The sequence below is a fragment of the Anticarsia gemmatalis genome, chromosome Z, assembly GCF_050436995.1.
Source record: "Anticarsia gemmatalis isolate Benzon Research Colony breed Stoneville strain chromosome Z, ilAntGemm2 primary, whole genome shotgun sequence".
Lineage (NCBI taxonomy): Eukaryota > Metazoa > Arthropoda > Insecta > Lepidoptera > Erebidae > Anticarsia > Anticarsia gemmatalis.
In genome coordinates, this window is record NC_134776.1 from 4,989,657 (window position 1) to 5,011,785 (window position 22,129).

At 35.6% G+C, this 22,129-nt stretch overlaps 1 protein-coding gene across 2 annotated transcripts; it reads right to left on the reverse strand.

The window, feature by feature from the left end:
• Positions 1–13,862: 13,862 nt before the first annotated feature.
• Positions 13,863–21,868, reverse strand: LOC142986374 (BPTF-associated chromatin complex component 1-like). Of its 2 annotated transcripts, none has more exons than XM_076134843.1 (5): positions 21,665–21,868; positions 21,490–21,581; positions 20,511–20,612; positions 19,580–19,685; positions 13,863–18,071 (listed from the first exon to the last, which is right to left on the reverse strand). In XM_076134843.1, the coding sequence occupies exons 1-5, from the start codon at positions 21,683–21,685 to the stop codon at positions 17,964–17,966; spliced, it is 429 nt and encodes a 142-aa protein (XP_075990958.1). In that variant the 5' UTR covers positions 21,686–21,868; the 3' UTR covers positions 13,863–17,963. The 2 variants fall into 2 exon arrangements, with proteins under 2 accessions (XP_075990958.1, XP_075990956.1); XM_076134841.1 differs by having other exon boundaries at positions 19,523–19,685.
• Between the last annotated feature and the right edge of the window lie 261 nt (positions 21,869–22,129).

The window sequence follows — 22,129 nt, forward strand, 5'->3', positions numbered from 1 at the left end:
AGCAATTTTTTGTTTTTCATTATTATCCCCATAATCAGAATCATCGGAAATAGAAATAGAATTTATTGGTAAAAAAATATTTTTTATACGAAATAAATCAGCTACTTACTCCATCTCGGCACTCAACATTATTATTAACCCATTACCGACTCACTGCTGGGGAGGGAGGGCTTAGGTCTTGACTCAAACCACGTTGGCCAAGTGCGGGTTAAGGACTTTGGATGCCCTCATTAAAAGTATTAAACAAATCTTAGGCATGCAAAGTTTTATCACGATGTTTCCTACACCGTTAGATCAAATGCTAATTATTTCTAAAATACACATAAGTTCGAAAAGTTGTTGGTGTGCTGCCTCGGTTTCGATTCGTTGAACACTTGCGTGGGAGGAGAAAATCTAATATGAAAAAAGTATGGATCCTTTTGAAATCGTGAATTTCAGTCAAGGAAATACGACGCGAAACAACGACTTCAAAGACATTAATGAATATTATATTTAAATTTTTAGAGTTCAGGAAATTTTTGGAGAATATTATTTGAATATTTATTAATGACTAGCTTTTACTCGCGACTTCGTCCACCACCTGAATTTTCCCATGGGAATGCGTCATTTTCCCGGGGTAAATAGTAGCCTATGTCCTCTCTCGGTTATCAAAATATCTCCATACCAAATTTCATGCAAATTGGTTCAGTAGTTTAGGCGTGTTTTTAGGATTGAGTAACAGTCAGACAGACAGACAGAATTACTTTCGCATTTATAATATTAGTATGGATATATAGGATACGTATTGCTTTTTTTTGAGAGCTTATATCGTCAACAGTGAACCGTAAGTACGTAGGTGTATTCTGCACACCTGTGCCAACACCTTCGGGTATCGCTATCGCAGTCGTGTGTACCTATCTGTGTAAATTAATGCGTGATATTTACAATTGAAAGCAAATTAAAGGCTTAGGTGACTAGTTTATCCGACTCTGCACAAAGTAACATATGATACCTATGTTTATCTATTTATTGATATGTGAAGTAAACATTTTTGGACCCCATTTTATGAAAATTATGCGGACGGAAGAGTATAAAATTTGGCACACTTATAGTTTATGTGTACGAGAAGTGCAGAACGCTAATATTGTTTAATAATAATGCTTATTGTTAGCAACCAGGCAACATCACGTGAAGCTGCCGAAAAAGAAAAGGAAGAAAAAGCAAAAATGGCGGCTACTTTTGTTTTTTTGAATTCATTACGTCAACTTACGTTTGTGAATTGTACTGTTATTCTTAGTTTAAGTATATTTTACCTGATTTTAACTATTTAATGTAACATTTGCTTAATTTGAAAGGCTCCAATCGTTAGGGCATGGCAGTATATTAATTTAACATTATAATCTAAAAATATGTAGATATCTCAAAGGTGACTTGATTGACATAGTGATCTATCAACGCACAGCCCAAACAACTGGACCGATGAAATTGGCATGCATGTGAATTTTATGACGTTCCCGCTAAGTTTTGATCAATTCAACTCCCAAGGGGGTAAATTGGATGAAAGCTTGCATGATAATTCTACCCTAAGTCACGAACCACGCGGACGAAGTAAAATCTATCAGTGAATAAAACATTACACACACTACCATGCATTTGACATTTGTCTATGTACATAGAGCTCTGACAGATACATAGAGTACTGTTTTATATATTTACTGGGGTCTTACTGACTGTCATACATATTTATATTTAAAAACTTATATTTTTTTTTATTATCCAATAGTTTGTAGAAAGAACTGAATAAATAAATAATAACTATCTATTTCGGACGAGTAATTTTCTGCAATAGGTATAATAATATAATGACGTAAACTTGTGTCGCTAGGCATAATCTCATATGCCGGACATATTGGTGGAAAGTACTGGAAAGATACCATATCGCCATTTTGTTTAAGTATACAGAAGTATATAAATAAATGTACTTTGCGCCAAAAATAAGCGAAACGCCTCTGCAAACTTACAATAAAATATTTTATTTATACTTCAAACCCATGTGTACAGTGGGTATATTTTTCGTGGTGTAAAAAAATACACAGTTACTTAATTTTTCAAATGAACTCACTAAAATGTAGGTACATTATTGAAGAAAACGCTCTTTATCCAACTTGATAGCAACCACAAATCATCCCCTGTTAGAAATCCCCCCTATGATTTCTAGCACACAAAGTAATTTTGTTATAATGACGTCTTAAGAAAATTTGGAGGGGCGTTTCGCTTTTTTTGACGCGAAGTGTATTAATATGTAAAGGTTCGTATGACTTCGTATGATGGCTTCGTATGACTAATGCTGACGCTAGACTCTCGAGTTGTAACAAGACTACATAGGAATGCTCGATACGTATTGAAAGTTAGGTTGATCGATACAAAGACATTCGTCCGATTGATTTTTGTACGTAACGTTCTTTGGTCTCTGCCTTCCCCTATGGAAACAAGGCGTGATAATATTATGTATGTAACTATGTACCTACGTATGTATGTCTGTGCAAGACTGTCGCTTTGAAACTGGCATTTAGTTAAATAAAACAATTTGGTTGAAATGGCTAATATGACCTTATTAATTTCAAACGAGACAGAGAGGGACTATTCAACTTCTTGATCAATATTATCTACCGGACTATGTCGACCACTATAATATGATATATTTGACCATTATTGTTCTTGCCGCTGACGTCGAAACACATAGACCGGAAATGACTTTACTCAGATGCCATAGATTTTATATATCTTAAGACCCGCCATAATACTTCCATATTTAGCTGCCTACTTTCTCTATCCTCTTGTCATAGTTTCCGTGAATCTTGTTTTGCTTTGCCCAATTCATACAAAAAGTGGGCGTTATCATTTCAGCGATGACGTAGCCATGAGACAGACATGAAGTGTACCGAGTGTGCCGCGTTTTGGACGAGCGTGCTATGAAACGATAACGAAAAGTGCTTATAATCTGTGGCAATATTTAATCTGTATGCACTCAAATAGCACGATAAAACAACTACAAGTTATATTATAGAGTTGACAATTTGACATTTAGTTTTCATTACATATCAAACAAAATAGAAAAGTGTTAGACAGTGTGATATAAATGTACCTACTCTCTCAAATGGATCCAAAGGAAACTAACGCTGTACCTGAACAAGTAGCCGATAGTCCAAACGAGAGTTTGGACGCGGTTGAAATTGTTACTTCCAGACAACATATCGCTGCTTTAAAACAAAAAGACCACCAGTCAACAAATCCAAATTCCTTATCCCCATTGAATAGCTCCAATGAAAATGATGATGTCATTACTACCCCTTCTTCGTCTTTAAGCAATAATCAAGACGTAAAAACAGAGAATTTACGTACAGAACATATTGAAAACCCAAAAGAAATACCAAAGAAAACATTAATGAATACGAGAGCATTGCCATTCTCTGCTGAAACGTATGAGCTAGAGAAATTTGAGAAAAATTATTTAATCATCTTCCACCCTCAAAAATATAAGGGGAAAGAACCCACAGAAGAAATGCTAGCTGAAATACGACAATGTGTAGATTGTTATTCGACAACATTTAAAAAGTTACGCTTCAAAGTGGACGAGCACGAGAATCTCACCAAGGAAGAAACCGATAAAGTTTTAAACGAATGTAAGTAAAGTTTATTCTAGTTTATATTTATCACTGAGTGCTTTATATGAAGTCATGTTTTGTTTCTGTACCTAAATGGTGAAAATATTTCATAACCTAAGTGTTAGTAGTGATTGTCTGTCTCGATTAGTTGAACAGGCAGTTTGTAAGTCGGTGTACAAGACTGAACCCCAGCGGTTTTTGCGACAGCTAAAAAAACGAGAAACTATATTTGCCTATTTTTCCTATCTACAAATAACTGAGGTACGTTCAGTTTTCAGAGTTTCAGAGTGACGATTGGAGGAATGGTAGGTTTTAAATGTTATAAAATATCGCCAAGAGGTCGCCACTATCGCATTTAAGGTTTACTAATAACGAAGGATGGTTGCATATTTGCAGTAGGTATCCACTAACAATGCAAAAAATAAAAGTGAATGAGTGCGAGTGAGCGATAATCAGTGAAATAAAGCATGCTTATTCTTTAGCTAACAGCTAAATCAGTGTCAAAATAAAATAGAGTAGGTAAGGTCATAAACTAGCACCATCAAAATTTTACGAAATTTCATTTTCGCGAACCATGGGAAGCCCTCTGGTGCATAGTTTTAGTAGCCGGCGGCCCTGTTTGACTAGATGTATGAATATGTGAAGAAAACAAAAAAATAAGGATCGCAGCAAGTGGAGTTCTGTGGATTTTAGTCGTCTGTCTGTATGTAGGTACAAACAAATACCCCCAAAGGGTAAATATATTTGTAGCACAGAATTTACCCATTTACAGATGTATTATATAAGTGAGTTTAGATAAAGATTTAAAATAAAGAGAACATAGCCGCGAAAATTATCTTCAACAGTATTTTGTTATTCACGTAACAATTCATCCATAAATGAGCCTCATTGCTAAATATGGTTTGTCTTCACAAACTATATTCAGCCGAAATTAGAGAATGTTGCCTAAACAGTAGGGGGAATCCGGGAGACTTGCCCAGGTGGGAGAGTTGAACCACATTTAAAAATTCGATTTAAATTACACGCTAATGAAACGTCATTTCGGTCTTTGGTAGCACACGTGAGACCATTGACAACCACGCAACCATTTCTTACAATAATCTGTTTGTTTGGCTATCAGGTTCGAAAAGGTGTTTTTGTTATTGCGAAGTGGTTTTTATTTATTTTCAGCGTTTTGAGATTACGGAGGTGTTTATAGAGGTATGTATTGTGTATTGCTACTATAATGTAGCCTGATTATTATAGTTTGACGTACGCTTAGTGTTTTTTCGCTAAGATTTCATAGTTTTTTTATGAAACAAGATTTATGTCGATGTAGTATATGCGGGAGAGTTGCACCATGGCGAGGTAGGGAGACATGCTCAGGGGTTCAACTCTCCCTCTACAGTGTTTATGTGACAGATTTTGATGTTTGGTTTGTGTTCTGCTTGTTTTATTACGTTAAATATTTTTTTTATTACAGGTTAATTGGATAAATAAAAAAAGATAGCCAATATGTTAGTGAGGACTATATAACAAAAAAAAATCATCAAAGTTTTTCATTCATCAAGTTTTTGCGTGAAAAGCGTATTTAAATCATATTTTTGGCTTCTCTTGGTTGTATGAAGATCCGTCTTAGTTTTTCTTTAATATCTATAATGTACAGACATGAGGTTGTTATAATTTTATTATATGTATAGATTAGGCAGTAAAGTGCATTGCGGCCTGACTAGAAAGCAAGCGATGCAATTAGCTTCTGATTTCGCCACAGTAAATTCAAAAAAGTTTCCTGAAAGCTGGTCAAGAAACCATGCAGCTGGAAAAGACTGGTTTTGTGGTTTTCTTTCCTGAAATCCAGGAGTTATCTTAAGAACACCTGAAGCCACCAAGCTTATCTCGTGCTAATAAAAGGATAGAATAATTATTTTGTCTTGAATTGTTTAAGAAGAAGTTTTTCTGTTAAATACACAGTAGATAACTGTGTTTCTTTATAATTTTAGTTTTATTTTGTTGTTTATTGAAATAAATATGCGATTTAAGCTGTTTATTTTTTATTATCTCCTATAAAAATCCATGATCAACTCTCCCCATACCCCTGGTCAAGTGTCCCTTGGGGTGGGGAGACTTGACTCATATTCCATTTTTCATTGAAGTATGTATAACATATTACAGTATTATAAAAGCCATAAAATTACTACGCGTAAGTAATCCCAAATAAATAAGCTAATTTTTAATACTATAATGGAATCCCTAAGTCTTATTTAAAGAAAATTACGATACTTTAAACAAAAAGTGGTTCAACTCTCCCGGACTTCCCCTACTCGCTTTTGATGAACTGGTTTTACCATTTGCACGTGTTGTTGTGAACTGCTGACAAACGCAAACACACAATGACCGTCTTTGATTTGTAACATACTAAATGATTGCCAAGTGCAAGTAGGACTCGCGCACGAAAGGCTCCGTAAAGTAGGGATGATCGATATTGGAAAACCATCGATGTTGACATCGATGACATAAGCAAAGTCCAACATCGATGTTCGATATTTCGATAGTTCGATTCTCTATGGATCGACTCAAAAGTAAAGATAACTTTTAGTCGTCGCAAATATCCAAAAACCATTTTTTGGCTTCCTTATCCCACTACCTCGGTGTATAAAAATCATATCTATACTAATATAATAAAGCTGAAGAGTTTGTTTGATTGTTTGTTTGTTTGTTTGTTTGTTTGTTTGTTTGTTTGTTTGTTTGTTTGTTTGTTTGTTTGAACGCGCTAATCTCAGGAACTACTGGTCCGATTTGAAAAATTATTTCAGTGTTAGATAGCCCATTTATTGAGGAAGGCTATAGGCTATATAACATGCTACGGTCATTAGGAGCGGAGTAGCAACGAAAAATGTTACAAAAACGGGGAAAATTTTGACCCATTCTCTTAGGTGACGCAAGCGAAGTTGCGCGGGTCAGCTAGTCAATAATATAATCCAAGACAGTAATTTTGTAAGTACATTCATTTAAATAGGAGCTGTCAGCACGTGGAAGAGCTTCATTTGAAGATGAACATCGCGAAAAACGCCGTCCACCGCCGTTATTGAAGATAACGTCAAAAAAGTTGGAGATATTGTGTTAGCAGAGCAAAGAATGGCTATCAAACATGTAGCTTAGATAATAGACATCTCATATAGCACTATTTAAAGGATCTTTTTTAACAATTTCCATATGAAAAACGTTTCCGCGCGTTAGGTACCGGGAATGTCAACCAGCGAGCGAAAGCGGAAACGTGTCGACATTTCGAGGGTGAATCTTGGAAAGTTCCAAGCGGATTAAGAACTTTTCGTTACGTAATTTGACAATAGACTAGTCGAAACCCCACCCTTTTGATCCCAACACGGCCAACTCCACAACTATCAATGACTTGGAAAAGAGCCTTCTCACCGACAAAGGAAAAATTCAAGGTTAATTTTTTTGAGACGCTGAAAGAATCTCTTACCTAGAAATAATTGAAAAACAGAGTCATTATAATAGGCTCTTATTAAAAACACCAAACACGAAGATTACATGAAACCATCACGAAAAAAACTCGGGAAAATGAAAGCTGGAGTGCTGTTTCACCAAGACCAGCTGCTCTGACTCACAAGTTCGCAGTTGCGGTGGCTGCCTTTCGGATTGCTTGGTCACCCACCTATTTGCTAGATCCACCTCTTAGGTACTCTTATCAATTTCAACTGCTTAAAAAACACTTCATGGGCATGAAATTTGGAGACGATAGTGAAGTCACTCGTGTTTTGGGGCATTTTGGGAGAGTTTCGAAACATTGAGATTAGAAAAGATATTGATTAAATTTATTAACTTGTTATGAGACTATGTAAAAAAGAAATAACTTTTTAACTGTAATCATCGTGTATCACCTTCATTAACATCACTTTTGGATCACCCCTCGTATATGGTACAAAAACAACAATTTTCGACGGATTTTATCACTAGAGTTTGTGGCATATAACCACAATTTTTTAAGTAGATATGGATTGTGTCTAAATCCTAAAAAATACAAACCAGATGTAGTTATAGTTTTATCTTTACTCTGACTGATTTATAAAATGTTTACGTTTTCTCAAATAAATGAAGGCTGATTTTATTTTTCCGCCAGATACCTACTAAATATTGTAGCGTTCTCCAACAATAGGTACTAAAAGTAGGTACCTACGAGTATTTACATAATATTTATTTTCGTTGTTACAGATAAGCAATATGACTTTTCGGAATACGGGTGCCTTGTAGTGGTGGTGCTGAACTACAGCCCAGAATTTGAATATCCTGTAACGGAAGGAGGGGAGTACGTTAATTATTTCAAATCTCATTGTAACCCGTCTTTAGTAACCAAACCTAAATGGTTTATTTGTAACAAATAAAAAGATAATAAATACAGAATTAATACTATATTATTAGACAATTAAGCAATGTGTATCAAGGTCGAATTTAGATCTCATTAGATCAGTCTTAGCTAGCTGTTTGGTGCTTCTTTGAGAGCTGGAATGTGGCTTAGAAACTCCATAACTATTAACTAAGCCATGAACCTCTCTGACATGAGGCATTATACCTATATGTATAACGCGACTGCCGGTGGCACAGTGATTAAGGGCGTGGGTTCGATTCCGACACAGAATAATTATTTCTTTACGCGAACTACAAATAGTTGTTTCGGGTCTGGTTGTGTTTTGTGTCAATTATATATTTGTAAAAGTCCCCGCGACACAAGAGCAATAAAATTCTCAGTGCGGGAGTTGACTTTAGTTAAAAAAGCAGCACGCTGTTACGTGGTTCTCAGGCGACGTTACTCGGAGTGGTGGTGATTTGCTGCAGCGAGCCTGTAAGCCGCCTATGCCACCCATGTTTAGGAATGATAATAATATAATTATAGCAGTTTAAGAAACATTAATTTTTGAAATAAATCATTGTTATAAATGACTAGCCGACCCGGCAAACGTTGTTTTGCCATATAAATAGAAAAAAAAAATAGTGTCCCTTAGGGGTATGAAAAATAGATGTTGGCCGATTCTCAGACCTACTCAACATGCTCACGAAATTTCATGAGAATCGGTCAAGCCGTTTCGGAGGAGTATGGCAACGAAAACTGTGACGGGAAAATTTTATATATTAGATGTGCACTATAATAACAATTTAAGCGTTAAATAGTGATGGTCACAATGGGACTGACATATCTATAGATAAAAGTCCCTAAATGTAATGTAAGTAAAAATAAAAAAAAGCGTTGAATACGCTTTGTTTACAACTAAGTACAAACATTTGATTCAGGCCGTACATTTGCCGCTTCAGCTTGAATTAAATGTATGACGTCATGTGAACGGGCTCTGCACTCATATTCGACTCGGCACGTTCGGTTCGCAATTTTATATCGAACAACAAATTCGGTTTAACATTCAGGCCGCGGTGAGCGGCATCTGAACCGAATAATGCCGAACCGTATATGTGTGTAGCAAGCCTGAGGTATGCCTACCAATCGATATTTTTAGAAATATTAGTTTTTATTTATTGTGAACTAATAACTGTATGCTTATCGTAATATTACTACCTTGAAAAGGTAGGTCAATGCATGGTCCCCTGTGATCTTATTCGTAATCAAGCTAATATCTTATTCTTTGGACAAATACACTACTTGGATTTTTTTCTGACGTATCTCCGAAGTTAAGGGTATTAAATAAAATTTGTATGGAACCATGTACAAATTATAAGGAGGTTACACTGTTTTGTATTCTAAAATAATTTAGTAAATCCATCTACAGAACATAGCTGAGTAACCAATGAACATACACAAAAACTTTCGCCTTTTGTGAAGTCGGTAAAAACAGCTGCGATAAAGTTTTTATGTGACCACTTAGTACAAAAATGTGTCAGATAACTAAAGGTACCTACCTCAAAAACGAACACTTCTAATGAACAAAAAGGGTTATATTTAAATTTAGATCAACCTTTAGACTAGATTACAGTTAGCAACTGGCGTAACATTTCATGCCACAAAAAAAACAAGTGCCTAAATTTTGTAAATTTTGTGCTAGGTACATATTATTTGATCCAGTAGGTAATTACGCAAAAATGTAATGTTTTCAATTTTTATAAAGTAGGTACCTACCCAACTATGAGGTACTTAAACAAGAATCAACTTGTTGATTTTGGTGAATAAATATAACCGATTCTGGTTAATAAAATGCCTTATTTATTGAGTTTCCCTAGTTCCCGTACTTATTAACCTTTAATCTTAATGGTCGAAGTATCGCTTGCATAGATAAGCGATACTTATGCTGGCAGGGGTGGGCTACCTACTGACCCGCATCGAAATTTTCTATGAAACGCATTAAATGTATTTTGCATAGAAAACGACAGCTCACGTGAAGCAGGTACAGCAAGCGTAGCTGAACTTTGAGTAAAAGTTTCCACGCTGCGATGAAGAGCGGCAACTCTGACCACTGTTTAATTTTTCGACGCGTAGCATACGGCTGTTTGGCACGTTTGGTGAGTCAGATATTGCCAACGCAGCCTTACTTTGCTCTACGTTACGCAGAGTTAACTACATACCATAAAGCCAAATAATAACATCGTCCACCGTCCACTAAAATAGGTAAGTTATTTTAGTTAAGCTAGCATAGGTACCTCGTTGAGCCTGTTTTTCCTACATTTGCGCCAACTGCAAACTATACCAGCCAAGCCGGTGAACGGCTTTAAACCATTGGGAAAGGTTTATCTACAATTGACTGAAAAGCACATAGAAAACTGATCTTTTTTCAATGGGAAAGCAGAGTTAACTTTTTGGTGGTTGTTGCTATGTAGGTAGGTAGGTACCTATGTTCTATTTTAAGATTTCATTCATACATTCCCGCGCGAACCGGTTCATTTAGACATAAAGGAAAAACCAGTTTGTTTGAATCGAACACCAAAATAAAGATAAAGTTACCAGCATTACAATAGTGAAAACAGTGATTAAAAACATTCAGTAATTGTGAAGTCTAAACAAAAGCAGTCCAAAATTCATCCACGGGTGATCCAACGACAAATTGCACACCTGACACCTGCAGCGCTCGCGAGCCGCGAATTGGGGGAATTGATAAAATTATGTTGTACGAGGAATGTAAAGGTCTGAGAACACGTCAAATATTTATTCTAAAAGCAACCATCTCTATGCACAAGTCCTTACTAAAACTTCCTAATTTCGACCATCTAACCCAAAGACGTATTTTCCGGGTTCCAGTTATTACCATTATTACTACTTTCATCAAAAGGCAAGCTTAGGCAGCTTTATATTTACGCCGTCACATATATAATTAAATAATATAAGTGCACAAATAAATAAAATCATAGTCAGTTAAAGAAGTTAAGCGAAAAATAAATCAATGGCTTAGAACACTTTCCTACAATGATTCTGAACAGCTACTTGCTGGATATAGCACGCACACGCGCGCGCTTCTAAAATATTGGGATCCAAAGATGACCGTGGGTTCAGACTGTCTAAAATATGTTCAAAAAAGCAGCTCAGTGTAGTTCAATGTCGTTACGTTTCAAATTGGGAACTTAGGTAGGTATGCCTATCTATACAACGTGTCCCAAAACTCAACGTCAAAACGAAAACCTGAACTAGGCCGAATGGTGCTGGCTTTCAAAAAATATTAAAAAGAAATCTATCTCATGTAGTTTCAAAATGACAACCATTTTTGTAAATTGCCACCCTCTGATGAGTTTACGTCTACTGTGGCTACAAATAACTTCTTTTCTAGTTCTTTTTTGTGTGGAGTACTTATTCCTAAGTAACGCTACTACAAATTTCAATTCATTATTTGCACACAACTTCATTGGAATTTCTGAAAATATCCCTTTTATGGCGAACTATGCCTTGAAAATATTTTATCACTCAACTTTGACAGTCTGTCCTGAAAAATAATTGTACAACGCTTTGTACCGGCATGTACCTTTAAAAGTTGGCGCATTTAATGGGCTTTCGAAAATGGTATAACACTCACTAAACGATTTCATAGACGACGAGAAAATAATAATAATCTTAGGATAGTCGGTATTTAACTTATTATTAGTTCGACATAAAACTTTCTCAAAATTATTCTAATGTCATCTAGGCATCTGTAAGGTGTAATTAAAGAAAAGTGATGTTTAATAATTGATGATTAATAAAAAGGTTCATTTAGGTACATAAACATTTTCGGTTCGGTTCGATAAAAGTTTAGTTACCTACTTTTAAATAGGTAAGTAACTAGGTATACCTAGATGGCGCAAAACCACTTAAATTACGATAGTAGGTACACGATTTTTATGACCTCTTGAAAGAAATGCAGGGCGGGCGCGACTACCAGGGATATTGCGATTCGATCGCCCTATTGGTAGAACAATCGACTTAGTGCCCTGTGTACCTACTGCGAAGATTCTATGATTCATTAGATTTATTCCAAAGCTATTCATGTTCACGTGTTGTTCGTGAGTCATACGACGTGGTCGCGTGGGTGTGTCAACCCAACTACGCTACTTGCCATCGTGGCTTTACGTCATATGAACTGCGTTTATCGATTCGTTCACTTATTTGTACAGATGTCGCACAATTCCCTTGCATCATTAAGGACGAATTTTATGTCATAGGTACAGGGTGCGACGCCGATCCGCGATGGAACAGACTACCGCGAGACTTTTTCACTGGGTCCACAGTAAGTTTGCGCTCTGAAAAACCTATAAGTACCTATCTATTTGAGCTCAGGATATTTGGTGACGCCGAGTAATAGTATTTTGAATGTGTTATTTTAGAAAAAATACTCAGTAGTAGTAGTCTTACCTATGCAATTAGAAGTAGGTTAGTACCTACCTATATAAGTTTTACGTATCAGTTATCTGCTGACCATAGTACAAGCTCCTTAGTTTAAAATCAGATGACCGTGTGTCGGATAATCATTCTTTGGCCAGACAGTGAGATATACAACTTTGATCTAAGTGGGTAATGACAAACAATGTTTAAGTGTTATGCCTGTTCTATTAATATGTAGGTAAAATATTAAGTAGGCTGTCTCTTGACACTACTAAATCTGGGTGATCTCCTTCAGAACATAACATACAAGTTTAACATCCTTGACCCTACCTATAGACGGAAGGAATTCTTTTAATAAATTCGGTTTCCAGCGCGAGTGGAAAGGAACCATTAACTGTAAAGTCTTATCAAACCCCGTGCAGCCGTTCCGAAAATTATTATGGGTTGTCCGCAGTTAAACGTTCTACTGTCAAGTACCTATAGCTAATAGTCCGTACGTCAGGCGCTAATTTTCGTCAATTATTCCTTCTCAGTCGATAATTCGTAAAATGCCTCGGAGAGTCGCATTATGAAGCGCTGTAAACGTCAGCTGCGGCTCCGAGAGTGGGTTCAGCAGTGGTAGATAGATAGGTAGGTATATGCATACCGATTATTATTGTTTTCAGATCCAGGCTGACGCTTTCCTGAACATTTCTGGGACCACAAACGAAATCATAAGCTTGGTAAAAATTAGTAGGTACCTATCTATGTTTTCATTCCAGGACAGAAAAGTAAAATTACTGGACAAGGGACAACGCGCAAAACTCCGGGACAATCCCGGATATCCTGGCCATCTGGCGACTCTGCCTATACAAACGACAACGACGACGAATCTGTCCGAATTTAGGAAAGGTATTAAAAAAAAAACATTTTTTTCACATTGCTTTAATAGTAGGTAGGTACAGGAAGCTAGTAGAATATTCTTTAAATTATTTACAAAATATGAAGTTCTACATTTATGTTTTATCATTTATATGTAAATAGGTAATTTACTAATAAATTTATAATCAATAATAATATAATTGAACTAAGTGAATGAAGTAGGTAGTGAGTTCTCTAGAATATATATTTCATGAGTGTTACATCAATAGAAACAGATCTTAGTAATGCGTAGGTACCTACATACATTCGTTTATGTATGTACCTAAACAGAGTTCAAACAGGCATGTAACAGGCAACTAGTTTAAAAAAAAACAGTAATTCTTATTAGTCCGTCAGTCAAATAATTCAAAAGCATTACAATATAAAGTGGCTTAAATAAAAAGCATTCAAGTTACAGAGCTGGGGCTAATGACGTCATGTTGTGTACATTTACTACTACAGTGTCGTCGTGCGTCTTTTTAACTCAATGTACCTATCAGTGCCGTTACTTGAGTTTGTACAAAAAGAAAAAATACGCGTAAGATATTTTTTATTAGCTACCAGACGGACAAAAAAATATAAAAAATAGTCAACATCCCTATTACCATACGACCGACAAGCATTTATATGATTCCTTCCAATTATCCTGCATCTACTTTCATAAATCGATAGGTTATTTATAATTAAGTGGACGAGATAAGACTAAGGTGGACAAGTATTGCACATATTACAGATTAGGTAGGTAAAAATCGTATATAAATACATATTGTACAATTATATTCTCTTATTATACAAATGTAAATGTTACGGTGCGTACTTATAACATAACATAATATAACATAACATGTTATGTTATTAAATTATGTACACATGACATTGCTATATTACATGCTGCTTTTATGGCGATGACATACTTAGTGGTATTTGAACTGAACTTCACCGTGCTTCGGAAGGAACGTAATAAGTAGGTATGTCCCAGTGAATGTCTACCAAAATAACTATCGCTAAGCCATCACAAAGGCTTTTCAAGGGGTTGAAACTACTTTAACACTAGGTTGACCACTAACCAAACGATAATTTTAAATCAACAAAAAATAATTATGTACGCACCTATAAATCTAAGCAGATAACCAACAATAGGCTATTTTACTTTCCTAGTCCAATCACGTACTTTTTAAGACATATCAAAAACGCTTTTTATCATAGAAGTATAGACGTAATGACGTCACAAGTAAATTATTTTTATTGTGATCAAATTACAGATAACGTAGTGTCTATATAATCATTTTAGACCTCCAGAAAAGGCGAATTGGCCGCGATTCTCAAGAACGTTCTGTCCACAAGGAGCGTGACTACGAATGAAGCATTGCGCGAATTTTAAACTCTTGCGAAGCGTGTGGACTCGATGTATAGGCGCCTTCTATGTCGATAACGCTCAAACGAATTGGCGCAAATCGATTCGCGGCGAATTCGCTACCTTCTGGTCACGGTTTTAACATTATACAAGAAAGAAGTTACATCACTTAAGCTTTAAGTGTGAATATTGTAGCTACAAATGTTTAAACTCTTCTCTTACCTGCTAAAATATCCTATTATTTACTATTACTAAATTATTGGTAATACGACCTTAAAACGTGTATATTTTAAACTAGTATTATGGGATATTAATGTATTTAATGCTTTTTGTAAAGCAGTAGAACGAAACACAATGCGGGTGTGAGGTATACATCTAACAATTTACGCTCATCAGCTATGTATAAGTAAAAGTATGTGTGAATTATTATTTACAGTTAGTGTAATTTATTATGTACACAGTCACATTTTCAAAAGTATTTTTATCAATGTTAATAGTAAAATTACTACATGATAACTTTATAGTAATATGACAATGTCTGGGTATTATCTATTTGTTGACCTATAGCAAACCTTAAATTGTAATTTTCATAAAAAAGTACGATTGAAAATGTTATAGCTCTTAGCATTATCTCATGACTGCGGGGTACCTACTCTTAGGCTGTTCGTACACAAGGCTACGTAAATCTCCGATACTACCTACTTCGAAATGCGTCACTGCGCGATGCGTTGACAACGTTTGTCACATTTCGTTCAGCCCATGGTCAAGTATAATTTTTAACCTAGTGATAAGATTCATAAAAAAGCTAAATCTTTGAAAAACACGTTAAACGCCATGGGAGTCCCTCACAGGTTTTTTTCATTTACGGAACGTAGGTACATAAATTGATAAAACCCCCTTTTTAACCATATTATTCTTCTTACAAAAACCCACATTGCCCTAGCAGCGTTTAACGTGTAGGTAAATATAAATCTAACTGTACACGTTTGTCGATGCACTCTATGCAAACCAGTCATTGCATGCTGAGCGCCTTGGGTAACCGATCCGGGGGGCCATCACGTATCTCAGTTGACAACTACTTGAAATTTCAATCTATCTCAAAGGTGCCTGACTGACACCCGGTTTCTGAAGTACATTTAGCGGTAGTTTATCTATTCAATAGCGTTAAAACTCGTATAAAAAAACGCTATTGAATAGATCTACCGTTAAATGTACTCAGAAACCGGTGGTAGATAAGTTACTGATTGACTGACATAGTGATCTATCAACGCACAGCCCAAACCGCTGGACGGATCGAGCTGAAATTTGCAGATAGATGGTATGACGTAGGCATCTGCTAAGGATTTTGATAAATTGCAACCCTAAAGGGATAAAATAGGGGGTGCAAGATTGTATAAATCTTCTTAAATTTTCGACTGATTGAACTGAAATTAACCTAGATTCACACATAGGATTTAATTTACAAAGGGAAACCTTTTCACGCGGACGAAGTCGCGGGCGGAAGCTAGTTGTAATATAACTTGCACTAACGTGGTTGCTTCTTATCAGTCTTAGTAACTCAAGTGTCTTCACAGACTTGACTACCTTACTCTCAAATTGACCGAGGCATTACTTAAAACCTAGTAACGTAACATGTTGTCTGTAGTACAATAGTGGTTATTATTCACAATGCTTCTATACAATAGTTGGTGTCGAGCGTAAGCGGTACACGCAAGTTTATTACAAGCTTACACAGTAAGTATTCGCTATGCTTACGTCATCACAACTGGACGAAAACGCAGCGAATCGTACTGCAGTAGCGAGCTAGCTACACTAGCTACGAGCTTAGTTATGGTTACCACTTACCAGACACATAGATACGTTTTTCTAGGCTAAGGGAGTCACACCATCTTTTGCACTTGCATTCACAGTTGCCAAACAAAGGAACACTCAATGCTCAGTGCTTACAACCATTAGTACCTATAAATTAACCCTTTAATCCAATACTCGCTCATTATATCGTATTTGTTGTATGACTAAGTAAAATATTAATTTATTTACATATAAGTATGACAATTATTATTTGTGTCTAAGACTCACAGCATCGCACAAGACCCATGAGCAACTATATTAACATGAAAAATATATGACAAAAACCTCTTCTTATTCACGACACTGCTCTGACGTAATATCCATTTTAAACGACATAAAATTATTATTTTAACGTAAATATTTATTTATAAATGTAACATTATCTGACTATATACAGTCACCGTATCGCGTGAGAAGCAGAGATGTGTATGCGCTAAAGCATGTGTGCGAATCACTTGTTCTGCGCTCATCGCTCTGGACTGTGGTCTGCGCAATACTGGACAGTTTTAAGCGCAATACAGTCACCGCATTAAGTCATCTTATTAATAAGTTACGCTCAAATGTACTAGATTTACATGAGTGGAGCAAAATATTGGTCATGATGAGTAATTACTTGAAATTTTAAAATCCGTTTCACTGGAAGCTATTACGCATTTATCTATTTAAATAAACATAACTGAATTCAACATTTTTTATAAATGCTAACATGAATCGGGGATCAAACTTACTAGAAACTTTAAAAATATATTATTTCCACTGGTTATTTAGGTGATGGATAGACTTCTTAATTTGTCTGTATCATTCGTTATCTGATTGATGTTGTAAAATAATTAACTCATATTTAAAATTTTAGGAAAGGAGCAGGAGCAAAAATTTTATAACAGTGTATTGTTTGTAAAAATAAAAACGAATGTCCTTTCAGAGTAACGCGTATCTTGAATATTTAAGTTCTCTTCCTTGGCCGGATATTTTTTTCCACCCTGTATATCATTAAAAAAAAATATTCGAGACTGTAGAACCAATTTTATAAATCATTGTGCGTCGAGGTCGTATGACAGCGACGAAATTTATTCGCAATGACTGGGCTGGTCACACGTATACATACATACACTACTATTCTATAAAAACCAAAAAACATTTACATCGCTCATTGAGGTTTTTGGTCTCTGAGCGTAACATATTATACATTATCACTGTTATATATTTCTCCCTAGAGCTACACAAAATAAAACTAGCGTCGATTGAGTTCAATGAAGAGGCAGCTGTCCACTTTTCCTATGAGTCGAGTCCATGCTGCTGTGAGCCGTTCCGTCCGTACCGATAAACTTTTAGTCCTGTGTGTTGTTTTTTTGCTGTCTTAATAACAGTTCAACCTCTCGCTCTTACAACATACACACCGAGACGGAACTTAGACAAAATTAAACAGGTTTCAGGTGGCTACCTCTTCATTAGTAGACTCGAACTCCAGCTTGACGTCTCCACTAAGACCCTCAACGTCGACCTCGTTCTCCGAAGCATTCAGCATATTCAACGTCACCTAGTAAACGATAAATGAAATGTTCAAATCAGTTAATTCATTTCAATGTATTGTGGTTGAACCATTGGCACTTATTACAAAAGTTTACGCAAATATGTACCTCTATATGACTAAAAAGACGACCATTACATAAATTGTGCAAACTTAATTTTCACATAAAAAAATAAATACTACCAGGATCCGGGGTCAGGAATCTGACACGTCAATATAAACTTGAATTTGACCTAAGTGGTTCAACCATGTTATGACATTGAAGACAAAAATCGACCGCCAGCTGAAATAAGTTACTTTAGTTTATCTCGCATAGATGAACCTGTTTTTCAGTTTTAGTTAGCTAGCTTAGTTAGCTTATGTATTAAAATCTCAACGAACAGGCGCCTTATTATAATCAGCGAAAACGGATATTCGTTGAGATTTCGTTTGTTTGTAAACTAACTTATTTTAGCTGGCAGGGGACGTTCGGCTTAAAGCTTATATTAACTTCAATACACTGGACAGACAGTTAAAGTGTATAAATGACTCGGTTAGATTATGTTAAACTACGTCATGTGAATTGTGATGACGACATGAACATAATCGCACTCACAGTCGTGTGAAAGCCTATACAGCAATACTAGCGATACTGATGCGTCAGAACAGTATTTTTCACAACAGATAATGTAGATGTTTTTAAGTAAAATACTTAAATCTTTTTACCAATTTTTTTCGAAACGATATTCTAATAACATTACAAATGATTCGTAGCATAATAACTATTAACTATATGTCAGAAAGAATATGTAATACAAATATGCGTTTAGTTCAGTAGGTGACGTCTAGCTAGAGAATTCAGTTATTCTAAGCACGAAATTCATACAAATAACTACCATGAATACGATCTGTCTCTTACACTTTCTCGGCTAAGCCGCTGAACCTATGAATTTAGCATAGAGAGTTAAAGACCCGATGTAAAGATCAAATATAGAGACTAGTTTATTTTATGAAGATAATTGAATGGGCTATCCATACTTTTACTATCAGGCAGATTTCTTTATCCCATTAGTAATGCACTACTTAAAACACAAAATATGAAGGCTCTTGGAACAAGCCAAGCAAACTATTGACTTTCTATCTATGACAACAACATCAAGGTGATACAGTATATTTACTATAAAAAACTACTATAAATTATATTAGGCTGACATACATAATAATTGGAATGTCTAAATTTCAGCAAATAAGTATTTATGAAGCAGTATGCTGTGTATAGAAAAAAAAAAAGAATAGTGTGCTAATTTTTGTCTGTCAAGCTATAAGGATAATAAAACTAACTGAAAAAATTGGCTCATGCAACCGGTTGTGTTCATTCAAGCTAATTAAAAAAAAATTCAAACTTCACTAACCACAAAAAAACGACACAACTAATAAAAAAAAAGTGCTATTGGTTGCTTATAGTTAGTGAATGTTTGAACCTCTGCATTTGTTCCTAAAACTGTCTGTGTGTTGATCACACTCAAGGTAGAAACTACCTGAGGTGCCTGCGGCGTGTGGCTGGTGACTGTACTGCTTACCTGACGCACAGGTATACCTGCGTCTTCGAACGCTTTCTTCTTTAGAGTGGTACGAATCTGGCTCCTACAAAAAGAAAAATTGTTTTTCATTACAAAATTATTAGTAAAGACATTATTTACAGTAGGAGTTTCCCAAAACAGACCCAAAGTCAGATTATATTAAAAAGTAGGTTATTTTATAATACAACATTTCCCATGCCATGATTTTGAGTGAATATTAATAAAAATTCCCAGCTTTTCAATTTTATTTACCTTTAAGGACTTGATGGTTATAGCTTTTATCATACCTTTTTTTTACTTGTGTTTATGTGTTAATGTGAGTTCTCTAGATGCCAAAACTTGTATCTCCTATTCAATATATTTATACTGCAATGCCAGCATCATTTTTTCAACACTGTTACTGTACAAGCCCTTTTATTCCCGACTATTATGGTTTATACATTACATATTACTCCTCCAAAACACACAATCTAAGAAAAAGCTGATTAAAATGCTTCATATGATCTGTAACAGTAAATTCTATGCTAAATGTGCTGTGGCTATGGCCCCCAAGAAACAAAAGGACAAATCCACCAAATTCTTTCTCAAATCAAAGCTTTTACTTATGTATTAACCTTTTCAAATGGTTTAGAACTATTCAAAAGTTAGAAAAAGTCACACAAAGCCAAAGCTATTTTACCAATAACACATTACTGCAGTGAAATCAATCTTCAATTATGTGGTAACAGCACAGGGTTGAACATACACACATTAAACTACCTTGTGCTGTGCAGAATTGCATATCAAGCATCTCTGCATAAAATATAAAATGCTGAGTCTGATAACACTAGCTAATTTATCACTAATTATTATTGTAATCCAATAATATCAACATTACAAGAAAACTCACACAGTGCGGGTTTTAATGTGCTGGCTTAGTTTGTTGAGGTCAACTGCAAATCGGTGAACACACCCTCTCAACATTTCTATTTCCTCTTCTGTCCATTTACCGCTGCAAAAACACAAATGAAAATGAGACCAACTCTGTTGAACAAATCTGGTGTTCATAGATTGTTCAACATTAGTGATAAATTTTTTGAAGAGTTCTAGTTGAGACCTGATTAAGCGGAAAGACTTGACAGCACCTGGTCAAAAAAAAAATTGTTGAGAGCCTTAACTGAATATAAAGCTAGTTTAGGTATAATAGTTTTCGCAAAGGCGAGGGCATTTCAGCTTCGACTACCTGACGGGTATAACAGCCAACCAAGTGTCCTCTGCACTGGGTCTACATTCTGTTTAATTTCTAATCCAGCAAATTATGTTCAAGTTGTTTGGCGACGTCTATACAAAGATACTTAGGTAGGTACTCATAATTTTTAAGAACTCTCAGACATGCTAGGTTTCATCACAATGTTATCCACCACCTTTATTTTGATTTTTTTTTAATCCACTAAATAGGTACAACTGCCTGCCTGCGTGTCGCGTTAAGTTCAGTCTCTGGACCAGAGGCGTTGGGAACACATCATTACTGTTTGGCTTCATACTCAGGGTTAGGTTATGTAGATACATAATATTCAATGTTGCACTAAGAATTAAGACATTAACTATTAAATACAACTAAACCACTCTGTCCGTTGAAGTAAAATACACAACTAGATTGTGATTGGTAGTTAACTAGATTAATATTATTGTATCTTTGAGCAAAACTACGCGGGAAAATTAGGAACGCAAAGATTGCAAAGCCATTTCTCACGCCACGAGTGTCCGACATAGGTGTAAATGATTTGGTCACAAATTAATACCTCAACAGTTAGTAATCAAGATAAAGTCAATATCCATTATCAGCTGTGGGGCATAAATAATTGATGCTAATGATCTACGACAATTACCCTGGCTGCGAATCTCCCATCGGATGCAGCAGCATAGTCATCTCGGAGAGTTTATTGAATGCTGTGCCCGCCTCTCGGAATATTTCGCCAACCTGGATCATATCCAAAAGCATCTTGATGAGCATATAAATCAACAATTGTGGTAAATCACATACTATCAACAGTAAATACATGCCTTTGCAGCAGAATTATTCATTTTCTTGTAATTTTTGTCCAGGCTTAGGTGAAGCACAAATTTAAAGTTCTGAACTAGCAGCAGAAGGTAGGCGCACGAACACAGCACCTTTAGAAATATATTTAAATTGCCGACAACAACTCCCAATTCCCAAAATTTACTAGCAATCAGAGCATTCAGAGCTATTCTGAACCGAATGAATGACCGTCGACCACAGAGAAATAATAAATTGTACAGCTACCACAGATTCTGTATTTTATACAGAGAAGTGAATATGTGAGAGAAGAGAGAGAAGAATATGTGTCACGGAGGGAAACTAAGACACTGTTTTTCCACTCAGTCAACACAGTAGAAGTACCTACTTAGTTAACCTAAGGAGGCCTATAATTTTTACCTACATTTAACCGCTCCAGTTATTTATTTAAATACATTGCCCACACCTCTTCTTACAATCTATTTTTGTTT

Bases quoted from the DNA above. Each gene is read 5' to 3' on its own strand.
- LOC142986374 (XM_076134841.1), bottom strand. From the start codon at position 21,685: ATGAATAATTCTGCTGCAAAG. The intron at 20,613-21,489 runs GTAATTGTCGTA...GTGTTTTTGCAG, and splicing joins ATGGGAGATTCGCAGCCAGG to CGGTAAATGGACAGAAGAGG. The intron at 19,686-20,510 runs GTGAGTTTTCTT...TTCTTTTTGTAG, and splicing joins CACATTAAAACCCGCACTGT to GAGCCAGATTCGTACCACTC.